Below are 16,034 nucleotides of genomic sequence, written 5' to 3' on the forward strand. Positions count from 1 at the left end.
ACCTGACCTCAGGGGGATGGAACACTGCAAATGTTTTGTTTTGAAATGACTTTGTTCTGAAAGGTGGTATAATATAATTTTTAAAAACCCCAAATTGGGATGAATTTTATCAGAACAAACTATTTTGAAAACTTCGTCTCGCAGGAAATTTCCAATATTTTTCGTTCCGATTCAGAACGGAACCCCCCCACCCCCCCTCACCCCCGCCAAATGTTGGCATTTCCTGCAGAGCAGCTCTAGGAAGCAACAAGGTAAGACGCAATCTAGCGTGGCTAAATGGCAAGGTTCAAGCGGAAGTCTTTCATGCCAAACTGTGATCCTTGTGGGAGAGCATGCGCAAAAGCTGCCGCCACACTGCCTAGCTCAAATCAATGCTATTGACTGTTTACTTTCATGACTGTATCACCCCCTGAGCAATTTACTTCCAAGTGCTACAGTATAAAATCACCTCTATTAACTCTTCCCTGTGACTTGGGGGAGGGGGAGAGAGGGATTTATGAGATTCCATCTCCTTACTGCAAGACTATTCTAATTAGTGCTGCTTTCGGAATGCATCTCTTATCCTCCACTAGGGCCTTGTCTACACACAAACTTGTGGACACTTTGATTTTGATTTGGGTAGCTTAATTTTGGTTTATCTTAAACCAGTTTCTAATCTACTTAAATTAAACTGGAATTGGCTACTCTTATACAGAAATACATGCCCACACAGGGGACTGCATTCGTTTAACTAAATCAGTTTAAATTCATATCTTTAGTTAAACTGCTGCTACGCTCCATGTAGACAGTGCCTAAAAGTGTTGCAGAGGAAGAGGAATGAGGAGAACTGAATTCTTAGCAGCTAGTGTCAGAGAAAAAGGGGTGAAAGAGTTTGGCAGAAAGTGGCTGAATTGAACAGACTCTGGTTTTTTTTTTTTTTTTTTTTCTTCTCACCTCCCCTCAAAAATGAAGGCAGGCAACAATTTTCTTAATGGCACTAGGATATTCCAGTAAGAACGTCCTCCTTCAGTTACCTGCCGACCAAGCATTAACACCACGATGATGCTCACTACTTTCAAATAGTAAATGTCAGCATTGTAATAATGACCACTACAAGGGACTTTCTACCATCTGCCTTTGAATTACAGGAAGAATGCCAGCATTTAAATCTTGACTCTCTTGTTTTTGTTTGTTTATTTTCAGATGGTTGTATGGTAAACAAGTTTGCTTGTTCTATGCATTTTGCGGTGTACTTTTTGGGATCTGCAGTCTGTCAACACTAACATTACTGAGTACTGTGTGCTGCCTCAAAATTTGTTTCCCAGCTTATGGTAAATTAACTTTCTTCTCTCTCAGATTGTTCAGTATTTGTCTCTTGGACAAAGACAGCCATTGGCTAGTCGAGGTGTGTTACATGGGGGCCAAATGATTTATATATCTGTTCTCCCCAATAATTGAGTTTGGTGCTATATAAACCTAGTTTATTATATCCAAACCCACTTACGCTGAGGTAAATGACTCAGAAGAGGGCCATGAGATAACTGTTAAAATGAAAGCAAGGTTGGGTTAAATTGATACCCTTTTTAAGATTCATTTTGTACAATTATCTTTGACTTGATACAGGTATGAGCAGCATTTCAGTACCTTAATTTTTTGTAAATGGTGGAGATGCATACTATATTCTTTTGACCTTTTCAGATGTTTTCTTTTGTTCATCCACTCAAGTTCTTTCTTTATTACCTCACTCACGTCTTAGGATAAGAGGAATGCCAGTCAACGTAACATAGGAAAGACAAATGTAGCATCACATTTTACTACTATTCAAAGAACAGCTTTAAAATCCCTGAAGATGTAGTGTTGCAAGAAAAATGTGCCTGATTGTAGTAAGTGTAGCCAAGCAAATGGTGCCCCTCTCTTTCATATTCAGTGCCAACAGAACTACTTATTTTTAGTGAGATAAATTTTCCAGAACAAAGATGACCTTCTCTTGAATCAAGACACACGTCAACTAACAGTATCTTGTTTCTTTTCTTGTCTGTGCCTGGTGTTGGATTGTTTAAAGACATAATAATTGTGAGGGTTAAATATTTAATTAATGTGAAAGTGTGTTGAAGATGCAACATCCCTGTTAAGTACATTTAATGTCTTCTTTATCATATAATGTCGTCTTATCATATAAACTGAAAAATGGCAGATATAAACATTTTAGGCATGGATCATGAGCTCTGACCTACAAGTACTTGGCACTACTTGTGTGGGGCAAAACATTTAGTAGAATCTCTCTAGGTGACAGCCCTTTAATTTGAAATCAGGGTGATCATTCTTTAGATTCATTAGTGTTAACATTGTGTTTGGAAGTCATACTATGAACCATTCTAAAATGGAGCACATTTTGAAGCTGCAGGGAGCCGGGTCCTTGGCTATGACCAAGGAACACATAACACAAATTGCAGTGACAGGGGATGTAAGATGACCATGAAACTTCCCTTTGCAATCACCCCTCGCTCCTCCAGTTCTGTGTTAATTTGTGCTGGACTGGTTTCCCAGCATAACTCCGAGCAGCCTGAGGGTGCCAGCTTTCATTTTAAGGTAATCTGATTTCTTTTAAGTTCCCTTGAATATTTCCTTACATCTTTTATGTTTCCACACAAAATATCAATTGAATTTCAGTGAAAATCGCTTATTTATTTCACGATATGAGAGAGGATTTGCAAATAGCATGATCAAAGATCCCTGCACTTATTGGACATATGAACTGAAAGCTTGATTTAGTACAAAATCAGCTTGAGTCTCTCTCAGATGTACAGTATATTCACTGTATGCAAAAATACCATCAGTGGCACCTCATAACAGCATAAGAAAAATCATCTCAAACTGAAATCAGGAAATAAGAGTTACAGTTTGAGTATCTGAGATGAGTGGTTTCTGAAGTACCGTGTGTGTGTGTGTGTGGTATTTGCTCTATTCTGTTTCCCTGGATTTCCTGATGCAGCATTTCTTGAGAATAAGCTGTCTCTTCAACCTCCCTTTGCCCAGAAGCTTAGACAAAGGTGAACAAGGTGGGACCTGAAACATCTTGTGTCTGCAGCTCACCCAACTTGCAGTTATTTAGGGTTCAGAATATTGCAAACTCATTTTATGGTGCCTTTAGTTTGAATAACAAGGAGGTTTTTTACTGTTTATTTATATTGTGAATATTCTTTATTTGTGCAGGGAAGACCCAGTCTTGTTGGACCAGAACCCCATTTCACTAGGTGCTATCCATGATAGGCAGTGATCTCAGCACATCCGTTGCTTACCTGTTAAGGCATCACAACAAAGGGAGAGTTTAATAGGGGATTTGAAGGAGGACAATGAGATAGCTTTGTGGATGTTTATGGGGGGCTCCTCCCAAGCATGGGGGGTGTGTGTAAACAATTGTAATACCCAGTATCCAATAAAAAGGGCCTATGCATTGTTTTCTGGCTTGCATAATTCAAATCCATCATGCCGCTGCAAGCAGTTCTTCACTGATTGTTTCATGTCTTCCAGGGAACAGATTTAGGCGAAAACATGGACGAATCTTGATAGCCTGCGGATGGGCCTATGCAGCAATTTTTGCCTGTTCGCCCCTAGCTCACTGGGGAGAGTATGGACCAGAGCCCTACGGTACAGCTTGCTGCATTGACTGGCATTCATCAAATGTAAACACGGTGGCAGTGTCTTACACCGTAGCTCTCTTTGTCTTCTGCTTTATCATCCCCTGTGGGGTAATTGTTACATCCTATACCCTCATTCTGATAACTGTCAAAGCATCCAGAAAAGCAGTGGAACAGCATGTCTCAGGTCCCACCAGAATGAGCAACGTGCAGGCTATTACAGTCAAGGTATTTGAAAATTTTTGATCTTAAGCCGCATTCTGCATGCACGGGCAGCACCATTTAGAGTGCTAGAGAGATCCCGAGAGAGGAATGAGAAAGGAAAGAAGACCAGTCCCACTTGTTTCTGAAACAAGCATGCAATGTTACCTTGTGCAGATTCACCACGTGCAAGTGAATTGTTCCTGCAAAACCCCTCAAGTGATAGCTATGAGGTTTCTGTAGCCTTTTCTTTAGGCTCTGGTAACAAAGGTATGGCAGAAGTTTTATTAGAATTTTGTGAAAATTTCAGACCTTTTTTTCTTTAAAGTTCTAGATATTTTACGAACTATTTTGGAAGACTGTAGGATTTCTTTGGAAAACCTGGATTTAAAAGGGAAAAATGTATGCTGAATGCAATAAAACTTCGAAACTTGCGATAGAAAAATGTACTATTTGTAGCATGCAAGCAAATTCTGTACCTAAACATACAGTTACCAGTTATTTGGAAGGAACTCTTAGAGAGTTACATTTTGGCCGCCTGTGTTCAGGTCATCTTTCTTTCGGCTCCCAGGTCCATCTGTCTTTCCCCTTGTTTTCAGGGTTGCATACCTCCCGCACGTCTGTTTGCTTTTAGAGTTCTGGGGAACACTTATCTTTCTATTTTCAGAAAGTTTGAAACCCTGTCATTCCTACTATGATACTTTATGGATATTGTCCCAGATAGGCAAAGAAATGAGCTGTTTTGTAGTGACGGATGTGTAGTAACATTGCATTGCAGTGTTTTTTGTAGCATATAGTTTCATTTTAAGCTTGCAGTATTACTCATAACAGCCTGGTAGCATTATCTAGATCAAAAAGAAAATCAGATCACATTAAAGAAGTGAGAAATAGCTAAATATTGAGACTTATGCTATGTGCTCAGAAATCGGTACTAAAGGAAGAGGATTGTGTTTTAACAATAGAGAATTACTGAGCATGAACAGGGCTAAACAAATGAGCCGATAAATGTTTGGGCTCCTGCAATATCCTGAGAGAATACAAGGTTAAGGAATTCATTTATACTATTAAAACATATTTTGAAAGATTCTTGCATATTGGATGCAATTGTGTCTATTAAAAGAAATGTAGACCAAATCTGATAAACTTTTATATATTTGGAAAAAGGTTTTGAAGTGAGATATTTTAAGCCACACATCTCACTGTCCCATATGTTAAAAATAGGGCTCCATTTAATGCATGACCATGGAATTTGCTCCTTGCCACCAAATTGTGCATCTGAATTTAAACAGAAAAGAAGCTTTCATTTACAAATATATCTGAAAACATAGCCTGAGTGTAAACAAACACAATCATGTCTTCCTGAAATAATAAGAGATGTGAACTGATCCGTTCCTCTCCATGGACTGTTAAGTTTGAAACCTGAAGATAAATCATGGGAATTCTCCAGAGTAACTTTGACTTCTGGATAAATCTGAAAAAAACAATACATAAAACAAAGATCCATCTCTCTCAATTGATGTGGTGGAACCTCAGTGTGAGTCATTTAAACTAAACAGGAGAATACAGTGCTGGGAACAAGCTTGCATTGGGAAGGTGATGGACTCTGTTAGCTTTGTGCATTGTTTGGAATAGAGCTGGTTGGAGCAACATCAGTGGAATCATATTCTTATGGAATATGCAGTTCTGCCAAAATTGAAACACTTTGTGAAATCTGGTCAGTTTCACTTGTGTTTCTTTCAGAAAGCAAACTAGCCAAATCCAACAGTCAGAACATCCCATTTTGACAATTTCAGAATGAAACGTTTCAGTGTTTTTGTTCAATGTTTTTGGTTTAAAATGACTTTTTGTTCTGCAATTTTTAATTTTAGGTTAGAATATTTAATATAACACACACATTTTAAGTGAAAACTGAAACAAAACAGTTTTGTTGACATGAAACATTTTGAATGACATGAGGAAAAAGTAAACCTCAGAATTTTCTTCAGAACAAAGCCAGATTTCGAAATCTCAATATCCTTTGCAAAATGGAACTTCCATCCTCTTTTCAGATCTAGTTTGGAGCTTTGCTTGGGCATATATTTTACCTCTTGTTTCTGCCCACTCCCATCTTCAGTGTCCTCTGCTTTACTCCCTGTTTCTTTAATGGGTCCTTTTCTTCTTCTCCCACAATAAGGAGGAGTTTTTAAGAACAAAAAGAATCTTAGCAATGGTATTAATCCATTACTAGATGGAAATGCTATAATTGTCAATAACAATGCAGAAAAGGCAGAATTGTTCAATAAATACTTGTTCTGTATTTGGAGGAAAAACAGATTATGTAGTCACCTCAGATGATAACTCTTTCCATTCCTCTAGAATCTCAGAGGATGTTAAACATCAGGTACTAAAGTTAGACATTTTTAAATCCGTGGATCCAGATCACTTGCATCCAAGAGTTTTAAAAGAGCTGAACAGTTAATGTTGATTTTCAGTAACTCTTGGGACTCTGGGGATGTTTCAGAAGACTGGAAGAAATCTAATGTACCAAAATTAAAAAAGGATAGATGGGATGACCCCAGTAATCACAGACCTGTCAGTCTGACATTGATCCCAGGCAAGATAATGGAGCAGCTGATACAGGACTCCATAAAGAACTAAAGGAGGGTAATATAACTAACGCAAATCAACATGGGTTTCTGGGCAGTAGATCCTGTCAAACTAGCTTTTTTTTTTTTTTTTTTTTTTTTTTTTAAGTGAGATCACAGGTTTGGTTGATAATATATTACATCAACACTATTACCTTTTAGAGTTCTGTAAGGTGTTCTTAGCACCACATAACATTTTGATTAAAACAACTAGAATGATATAAAATTAACATGGCACACATTAAATGGATTCAAAACTGGCTAACTGATAGGTCTCAAAATGTAATTTAAGTGGGAAATCATCATCAATCAAGTATGTTTCTAGTAGGGCCCTTCAGGGATTGGTCTTAGCCCTACACTATTTAACATTTTTATCAATGATCTAGAAGGAAATATGAAAAAATTGTTGATAAATATTGCAGTGGACACAAAAATTGGAGGAGTGGTAAATAATTAACAGGACAGGTCACTGATTCAAAGTAATCTGAATTACTTTGTAAGCTGTGTGCAAGCAAAAAATATAGGCTTACATGATGGGGGACTCTATCCTGGGAAGCAGTGATTTTGAAAAAGATTGTGGGTGGTGGTGAGTAACCAGCTGAATGCATCCAGTGAAGTGAGCTGTAGCTCACGAAAGCTTATGCTCAAATACATTTGTTAGTCTCTAAGGTGCCACAAGTACTCCTTTTCTTTCAGCTGAACATGAGCTCCTAGAACAAAACTGTGCCTAAAAGGGCTAATGCAAGCCTTGGATGCATGAACAGGTGAATGTTGAGTAGGAGAAGAGCTTATTTGACCCCTATCTTTGACACTGCTGCAACCATTGCTAAGAATACTGTGTCCAGTTCTGAAGGATGTTGATAAATTGGAGAGGGTTCAGACAAGAGCACAAGAATAATTAAAGGATTAGACAACAGGCCTTATCAGAGTGATAACCTTTTTTCTTAAATTAAATAGATTGAGTTCCTTGAGTTTAAGGGGTGACTTGATCATAGTCCATATGTACCTATCTGGGGGAAAATACATAATAATGGCTCTTCAGTCTCGCGGAGAAAGATATGACATGATCCAATGGATGGAAGTTGAAGCTAGACAAGTTAAGATGGGAAATAAAGTGTATATTTTTAACAATGAGAGTAATTAACCACTGGAACAGTTTACCAAGGGTAGTGGTGGATTCTTCATTACTGACAATTTTTACATCAAGATTGGATGCTTTTCTAAAAGATCTGATCTAGGAATTACTTTGGGGAAGTTGTATGGCCTGTGTCATACAGGAAGTCAGACTAGATTATCACAGTGGTCCCTACTGGACTTGGAATCTATGGGTATGTCTACACTACGAAATTAGGTCGAATTTATAGAAGTCACTTTTTTAGAAATCGTTTTTATATAGTTGATTGTGTGTGTCCCCACAAAAAATGCTCTAAGTGCATTAATTCGGCGGAGTGCTTCCACAGTACCGAGGCTGGCATCAACTTCCGGAGCGTTGCACCGTGAGTAGCTATCCCACAGTTCCTGCAGTCTCCGCTGCCCATTGGAATTCTGGGTTGAGATCCCAGTGCCTGATGGGGCAAAAAACATTGTCGCGGGTGGTTCTGGGTACATGTCGTCAGGCCCGCCCTCCCTCCCTCCCTCTGTGAAAGCAACGGCAGACAATCGTTGTGCGCCTTTTTTCCTGAGTTACCTGTGCAGATGCCATACCACGGCAAGCATGGAGCCTGCTCAGCTCACTGTCACCATATGTCTCCTGGGTGCTGGCAGACACAGTACTGCATTGCTACACAGCAGCAGCAACCCATTGCCTTGTGGCAGCAGATGGTGCAATAGGCCTGAAAACCATCCTCATAGTGTCCGAGGTGCTCCTGGCCGCCTCAGTAAGGTCGGTCAGGAGCGCCTGGGCAGACATGAGCGCAGGGGCCTAAATTAGGAGTGACTCGACCAGGTCATTCTCTTTAGTCCTGCAGGCAGTCCTATTGTACCATCTTATGGTGAGTAGGCAGGAGATGTGGATGGCTTGCAGTCCTACTGCACCATCTGCTGCCAGCCAAAAATGTAAAAGATAGATGGAGTGGATCAAAACAAGGAACAGACCAGATTTGTTTTGTATTCATTTGCTCCCCCTCCCTCCGTGAAATCAATGGCCGATAATTGTTTTGGTGAGGTCTGTCAGGGGCACCTTGAAAACTTTAATGGAGATTCAGTCCTGCCTGAAATACCAGAGGGAGGGATAGCTTAGTGGGTTGAGCATTGGCCTGCTAAACCCAGGGTTTTGAGTTCAATCCTTGAGCGGGCCATTCTGTGTGACAGTTGTTTTTGTTTCTCCTTGATGTAAAGCCACTCCTTTTGTTGATTTTAATTCCCTGTAAGCCAACCCTGTAAGCCATGTCGTCAGTCGCCCCTCCCCTCATCAGAGCAATGGCAGACAATTGTTCCGCACCTTTTTTCTGTGCAGACGCCATACCACGGCAAGCATGGAGCCCGTTCAGATCACTTTGGCAATTAAGAGCACATTAAACATCACACGCATTATCCAGCGATATGCAGCACCAGAACCTGGCAAAGCGAAACCTGGCGAGTAGGTGATGTCAGTGTGGTGACGAGAGTGATGAGGACATGGACACAGACTTCTCTCAAAGCACGGGCCCTGGCAATGTGGACATCATGGTGCTAATAGGGCAGGTTCATGTGGTGGAACGCCGATTCTTGGCTCGGGAAACAAGCACAGACTGATGGGACTGCATAGTGTTGCAGGTCTGGGACGATTCCCAGTGGCTGAAAAACTTTTGCATGCGTAAGGGCACTTTGTGACTTGCTTTCCCCTGCCCTGAAGCACATGAATACCAAGATGAGAGCAGCCCTCACAGTTGAGAAGTGAGTGGCAATAGCTTGCAACGCCAGACAGCTACCGGTCAGTCGGGAATCAATTCGGAGTGGGCAAATCTACCGTGGGGGCTGCTGTGATGCAAGTAGCCCACGCAATCAAAAATCTGCTGATATCAAGGGTAGTGACCCTGGGAAGTGTGCAGGTCATAGTGGATGGCTTTGCTGCAATGGGATTCCCTAACTGTGGTGGGGCCATAGACAGAACCCATATCCCTATTTTGGCACCGGAGCACCAAGCCGGCAAGTACATAAACCGCAAGGGGTACTTTTCAATAGTGCTGCAAGCACTGGTGGATCACAAGGGACGTTTCACCAACATCAACGTGGGATGGCCGGGAAAGGTACATGACGCTCGCATCTTCAGGAACTCTGGTCTGTTTCAAAAGCTGCAGGAAGGGACTTTATTCCCAGACCAGAAAATAACCATTGGGGATGTTGAAATGCCTTTATTTATCCTTGGGGACGCATCCTACCCCTTAATGCCATGGCTCATGAAGCCATACACAGGCAGCCTGGACAGCAGTCAGGAGCTGTTCAACTACAGGCTGAGCAAGTGCAGAATGGTGGTAGAATGTGCATTTGGATGTTTAAAAGCGCGCTGGCGCAGTTTACTGACTCGGTTAGACCTCAGTGAAACCAATGTTCCCACTGTTATTACTGCTTGCTGTGTGCTCCACAATATCTGTGAGAGTAAGGGGGAGACGTTTATGGCGGGGTGGGAGGTTGAGGCAAATCGCCTGGCCACTGGTTACGCGGAGCCAGACACCAGGGCAGCTAGAAGAGCACAGGAGGGCGTGGTGCGCATCAGAGAAGCTTTGAAAACCAGTTTCATGAATGGCCAGGCTATGGTGTGAAAGTTCTGTTTGTTTCTCCTTGATGAAACCCCCCGCCCCTTGGTTCACTCTACTTCCCTGTAAGCTAACCACCCTCCCCTCCTCCCTTCGATCACCGCTTGCAGAGGCAATCAAGTCATTGTTGCTTCACATTCATGCATTCTTTATTAATTCATCACACAAATAGGGGGATAACTGCCACGGTCACCCAGGAGGGGTGGTGGAAGAGAGAAGCACTGGGAGGGGTGGTGGAGGAGGGAAAGACAAGGCCACGCCGCACTTTAAAAGTTTAAAACTTATTGAATGCCAGCCTTCTGTTGCTTGGGCAATCCTCTGGGGTGGAGTGGCTGGAGGCCCCCCCCACCGCATTCTTGGGCATCTGGGTGAGGAGGCTATGGAACTTGGGGAGGAGGGCGGTTGGTTACACGGGCTGTAGCGGCGATCTGTGCTCCAGCTGCCTTTCCTGCAGCTCAACCATATGCTGGAAAATATTAGTTTGATCCTCCAGCAGCCTCAGCATTGAATCCTGCCTCCTCTCATCACGCTGCTGCCACCTTTCAACTTCAGCCCTCTCTTCAGCCTGCCACTTACTCTCTTCAGCCCGCCACCTCTCCTCCCGGTCATTTTGTGCTTTCCTGCACTCTGACATTGTCTGCCTCCACGCATTCATCTGTGCTCTGTCAGTGTGGGAGGACAGCATGAGCTCAGAGAACATTTCATCACGAGTGTTTTTTTTCGCCTTCTAATCTTCACTAGTCTCTGGGAAGGAGAAGCTCCTGTTATCCTTGAAACACATGCAGCTGGTGGAGGAAAAAAAAAGGGACAGTGGTATTTAAAAAGACACATTTTATAGAACAATGGGTACGCTCTGTCACGGTAAACCTTGCTGCTAACATTACATACATAGCACATATGCTTTCCTTCCAAGGTTGCATTTTGCCTCGCCCCCCACGTGGCTAGCCCCTCCCGTGGCTAACAGCAGGGAACATTTCTGTTCAGCCACAGGCAAACAGCCCAGCAGGAACAGGCACCTCTGAATGTCCCCTTAAGAAAAGCACCCTATTTCAACCAGGTGACCATGAATGATATCACTCTCCTGAGGATTACACAGAGAGAGAAAGAACGGATGTTGTTTGAACGCCAGCAAACATACACTGCAATGCTTTGTTCTACAATGATTCCCGAGTATGTGCTGCTGGCCTGGCCTGGTAAAGTGTCCTACCATGGTGGACGGAATAAGGCTGCCGTCCCCAGAAACCTTTTGCAAAGGCTTTAGGAGTACATCCAGGAGAGCCACAAATGCCAGGGCAAATTAATCATTAAACATGCTTGCTTTTAAACCATGTATACTATTTTAAAAGGTACGCTCACCAGAGGTCCCTTCTCCACCTGGCGGGTCCGGGAGGCAGCCTTGGGTGGGTTCGGGGGTAATGGCTCCAGGTCCAGGGTGAGAAACAGTTCCTGGCTGTCGGGAAAACTGGTTTCTCCGCTTGCTTGCTGTGAGCTATCTACAACCTCATCATCATCATCTTCCTCATCCCCAAAACCTGCTTCCGTGTTGCTTCCATCTCTATTGAAGGAGTCAAACAACACGGCTGGGGTAGTGGTGGCTGAACCCCCTAAAATGGCATGTAGCTCATCATAGAAGTGGCATGTTTTGGGCTCTGACCCGGAGCGGCCGTTTGCCTCTCTGGTTTTCTGGTAGGCTTGCCTCAGCTTCTTAAGTTTCACGTGGCACTGCTTCAGGTCCTTATTATGGCCTCTGTCCTTCATGCCCTGGGAGATTTTGACAAATGTTTTTTGCATTTCAAAAACTGGAATGGAGTTCTGATAGCACAGATTCCTCTCCCCATACAGCTATCAGATCCCGTACCTCCCCTTCGGTCCATGCTGGAGCTCTTTTGCTATTCTGGGACTCCATCCTGGTTACCTCTGCTGATGAGTTCTGCACTCACCTGCAGCTTGCCATGCTGGCCAAACAGGAAATTGAAATGCCACAAGTCCTCCTTTTCTTTTTAGTGGAACCTAACAACCCACTCAAACACTTAGGTTCATGAGTGGATACTCTCTAGTCTGAGAATAGGATGGCTTGCACAGATCAGTTTCAGATTGTTGGAGCTTTGCCTAATGTGTGAGTGCTAGATTATCAAATTGCCTTTTAGATGTAGAATAGGAGCTACATCTGGCTGCACTTATGATCACAAAACAGAACTGACACAGAAGTAGGGTTGCATGGGTACAACAGAGGTAAGAATTTGGCCCTAAACGTGTTTCCTTGATAATTGTATTTGAAACATACGGGTCTTTATGATTAGACGTCAGGATGGCATAATCACTGGGGGAAGAAGTGGTCTTTCGATGCGGCAGCTCTTTCAAAGAGTTTTATTCTTTGGTTGGTGCTGAGTATCTGACCTTGGCTGTGGCTCTGCAAAGGTCTGAAAGCCTTTAATTCATTCTCGGTCTTCAAAATCTGGATGCTAAACTGGAAGTGACAGCCTCACACAGGCTTAGGGGTAGCAGAGAGAAGAAGACAGGCTAGTATTGGTCAGATCATTTTGATTTGCAGGGAATGCGCAGGGTAGGTGTAAACCTCTTTGGTTTTAAAATCCAAGTTGAGTTTTTAGTCAGCCCTTGAGTGGGTGCACAAGGTGAGGAAAGGCACAAAGGGCTCCCCATCATCTTGTACTATTGTGCACCTGACCGTAATGTCCCAATGGGTGCTAGGTGCCTAAAAGAGGGTGAGATGAATGTGACCATGGCTGTGCCCCCACCCCACTGAGTGCGCTAGAATTCCTCTTCCTAAGACTACAGGTACTGTACAGACCAGGAGCAAAGGAAGGGCTGAGGAGGAAGGTACAGAAGACAGGCTATAGCCCTAAGTGGAGACCTGTATCCTCAAGTGGGTGTTGAAATGTACTTTAGCTCTTAGGCTGCATATTAGCATGATTAACCACGGAGAATATCACATCAAGAGTCTGGGCGGAGAGGCTGCTGGCAGAAAGAAAGATTTATCGCTAATTTATACAGATCAAAGATAACGTTTATACTACACGTCACCCTTTCTATTTAGAGTTACAGGCAATATTCTTAAGTGCCCCTATAAATGAGAGGCTAGGATGGAAGACAGATTGTTATTTTGGTAAAGTGTGTGCTCTGTTATGGGTCCACTTCAAAAAAAAAAAAAAATTGTCCCTCAGCCAGCAATCCGTGATTAACAAAGCAGACATGACTGCTAGCTGTTGGCTTTGATTAATAAAAAGACTTTTGAGATATTTTTAGTACATGGCAATTGCAGAAAAAATACCTTGTTTTCTGCATAATTCAGCCGCAGTAAGCTTTTTGCTAGTCTTTGAATCCTGTTCAGTGTGTCTCTCCAAGCACTCTCAAAGGAGCTGGTGAACAAAATACCACCAAGCCACCTGAAAGTATTGCGTTGCTCCAAAGGCCCAATCCAAGGGCTGGTGAAATCCATTGGAAATATTCTCATTGACTTCAGTCGGCTTTGACTGACTCAGACCCCAAATGAGACTCAGTAGTGTTGTTGAAATCACAAGGCAATTTTCCAAACTATATAACTCTCATTGGAGCTTTGTGCTCTGGGAGTGGGAGAAGTGGAGAGAATATGTGGCTTTTATTTTCCAAACAGGTTGCTAATTTCTTTTGCTCACTATCTTTTTTCCTCCTTCCTATAGTTGAACAATATATTGGTTCTTTGTCCTGTGCTATGCAAGGGATCAGACTAGATGATCTTTCTGGTCTCTTCTGGTCTTAAAATCAAACAAAACTGTTTTGGCCTCTGTTCTCATGCATTTGGACCAAGTATCCTAGATACTGAAGGTAGTTGCACTTAACCAGTTGGGAGCAGAACTTCACAAGTTGTAGGAAGGAACTGTTTTTGTACTTTCTGTTCCCAGCAAAATGCCAGAAGGGTTTTGGGGTAACAGCAATTATGTGAAAGAGAAGAGGAACATAGAATTTATTACCTCCAATATAGCCTTTTCCACTTATGTTTTTAAAGCCTGCTACCTGTGTTAGCATCAGAAAATGTAAAAGATTTTTTCCCCTACCAATCAGGAATCTGGAGGCCTTTTAAACTCTGCAGGAACAAATGTGTTATAGAAATATAGTGAGAAAACTAAAATACCTATTGTAAATATTCGTTTTTTTCTGCAAACAGGAATTAATTCAGTTGCCAACCAGAGTGAAATGCACTGTACCACAGAGAAATGATAACGAGCCATGTGATTTATGTAAACCACAGCATGAAGTGCATGTTAATGAGACTTAAAACTTCAGACAGCCTGATTCTTCCAACTGCTTATGGCTGGTGCTAAGGTCTTTGCTCAGAAGCTCTTGCAAAATATTGAGTAGAAATCAGAAAGTACCTTTTAGCCTTGCAATGTACTATTATTAAAAGGCAGCTGCAGTTCAGTGGCAGAAGAAGTGATTCCTGGTTTACATAGGGGCGCATACAGCATGAACATGGAGGAGGCTGGATGCAGGAGAAGACTTGTGCCTTGCCTATGGCTAGCATGGAACTCTGCCATAGAATCATAGAATATCAGGGTTGGAAGGGACCTCAGGAGGTCATCTAGTCCAACCCCCTGCTCAAAGCAGGACCAATCCCCAATTAAATCATCCCAGCCAGGGCTTTGTCAAGCCCGACCTTAAAAACTTCTAAGGAAGGAGATTCTACCACCTCCCTAGGTAACACATTCCAGTGTTTCACCACCCTGCTAGTGAAAAAGTTTTTCCTAATATCCAACCTAAACCTCCCCCACTGCAACTTGAGACCATTACTCCTTGTCTTGTCCTCTTCTACCACTGAGAATAGTCTAGAACCATCCTCTCTGGAACCACCTCTCAGGTAGTTGAAAGCAGCTATCAAATCCCCCCTCGTTCTTCTCTTCTGCAGACTAAATGCATGCTCAATGAGCTGACAATGAGAGCAGCAATGAAAGTGCTAGCTCCCCGAGTCTGTGGTTCCAGTCCCCTACCACTCCCTCTGTGTAGACACGCACTCCCAATCCAATATTCAGACCCTTCCTATAAGGTCTGTGGAGGGACTGGATTTCCAGCCAGCTTTCTAGCAGGTTCAGGAAGGACACTCCTAAATCATAAGGAGAGAGAGAAGGGGAAGGGAGCTGGGAGACTCCACTCCCAAACCCAAAGATAGTGGCAAGAACTACCACCTCCCCACCAAGTCCCCAAGAACAACTTGAGGAACAGGAAGTGTGGGAGGGAGTTCAGGCATGAGCCGAGGGTCTAGGGAGCAAAGAATGGCCATGGTAGCTCCTGCAGCTAGCAAAAACAACTGGGGGTTTGCTAACTTCCATCTTTCATAATATTCAAAAATTGTTAAGACTGTGAGAGCAGCCCTTTAAAATGGAAAACGAGAAGGTAGCACGTTTGATCTACTAACTCAAAATAGCCATTTCATCATTGGATACGTCTGCGTAGTTCCTGATGTAATTCTAAATGGACTTCCTCTTCCTTAAACTACTATGTGCGGGGAACACGGAATGTACAAATAGCCCTCTACCTTATCTGTCTAGTCCTTTGATTGCCATGGTGTGCAGCATAGTGACAACCATGATGTTCCTAAGTGATCTGTTGTTAGAGTTGTTAAGTTTAATAGCATTCAATTTATATTTTTTATAATTTCAACTGATATCAGTTTGTTCTTTTTTATTTTTATCAATTTAAATTTTCACAGCTGTGGAAAAATTGAGTTTAAGCATTTCTTTTTTGATTTTTATTGATTTAAATTTTCACAGTTGCAGGAAATCTGGGGATCAGACAATGGGAGGAGTCAGACAACAACTTAATGACAGTCGATATTGAGATTCAAAAAGTTAAAGCTTTATAACTGG

At 42.5% G+C, this 16,034-nt stretch overlaps 1 protein-coding gene across 1 annotated transcript in view; it reads left to right on the forward strand.

Annotated features, from left to right (window-relative positions):
* LOC141982408 (opsin-5-like) overlaps window positions 1-16,034 on the forward strand; it is a 72,284-nt gene that overhangs the window by 37,033 nt on the left and 19,217 nt on the right. The window contains exons 4-5 of the mRNA XM_074944450.1: window positions 1,183-1,310; window positions 3,511-3,845. Coding sequence (XP_074800551.1) covers window positions 1,183-1,310; window positions 3,511-3,845 — 463 coding nt within the window. The remainder of the gene's footprint in view (window positions 1-1,182; window positions 1,311-3,510; window positions 3,846-16,034) is intronic.

The sequence above is a fragment of the Natator depressus genome, chromosome 2 (genome assembly GCF_965152275.1).
Source record: "Natator depressus isolate rNatDep1 chromosome 2, rNatDep2.hap1, whole genome shotgun sequence".
NCBI lineage: Eukaryota > Metazoa > Chordata > Testudines > Cheloniidae > Natator > Natator depressus.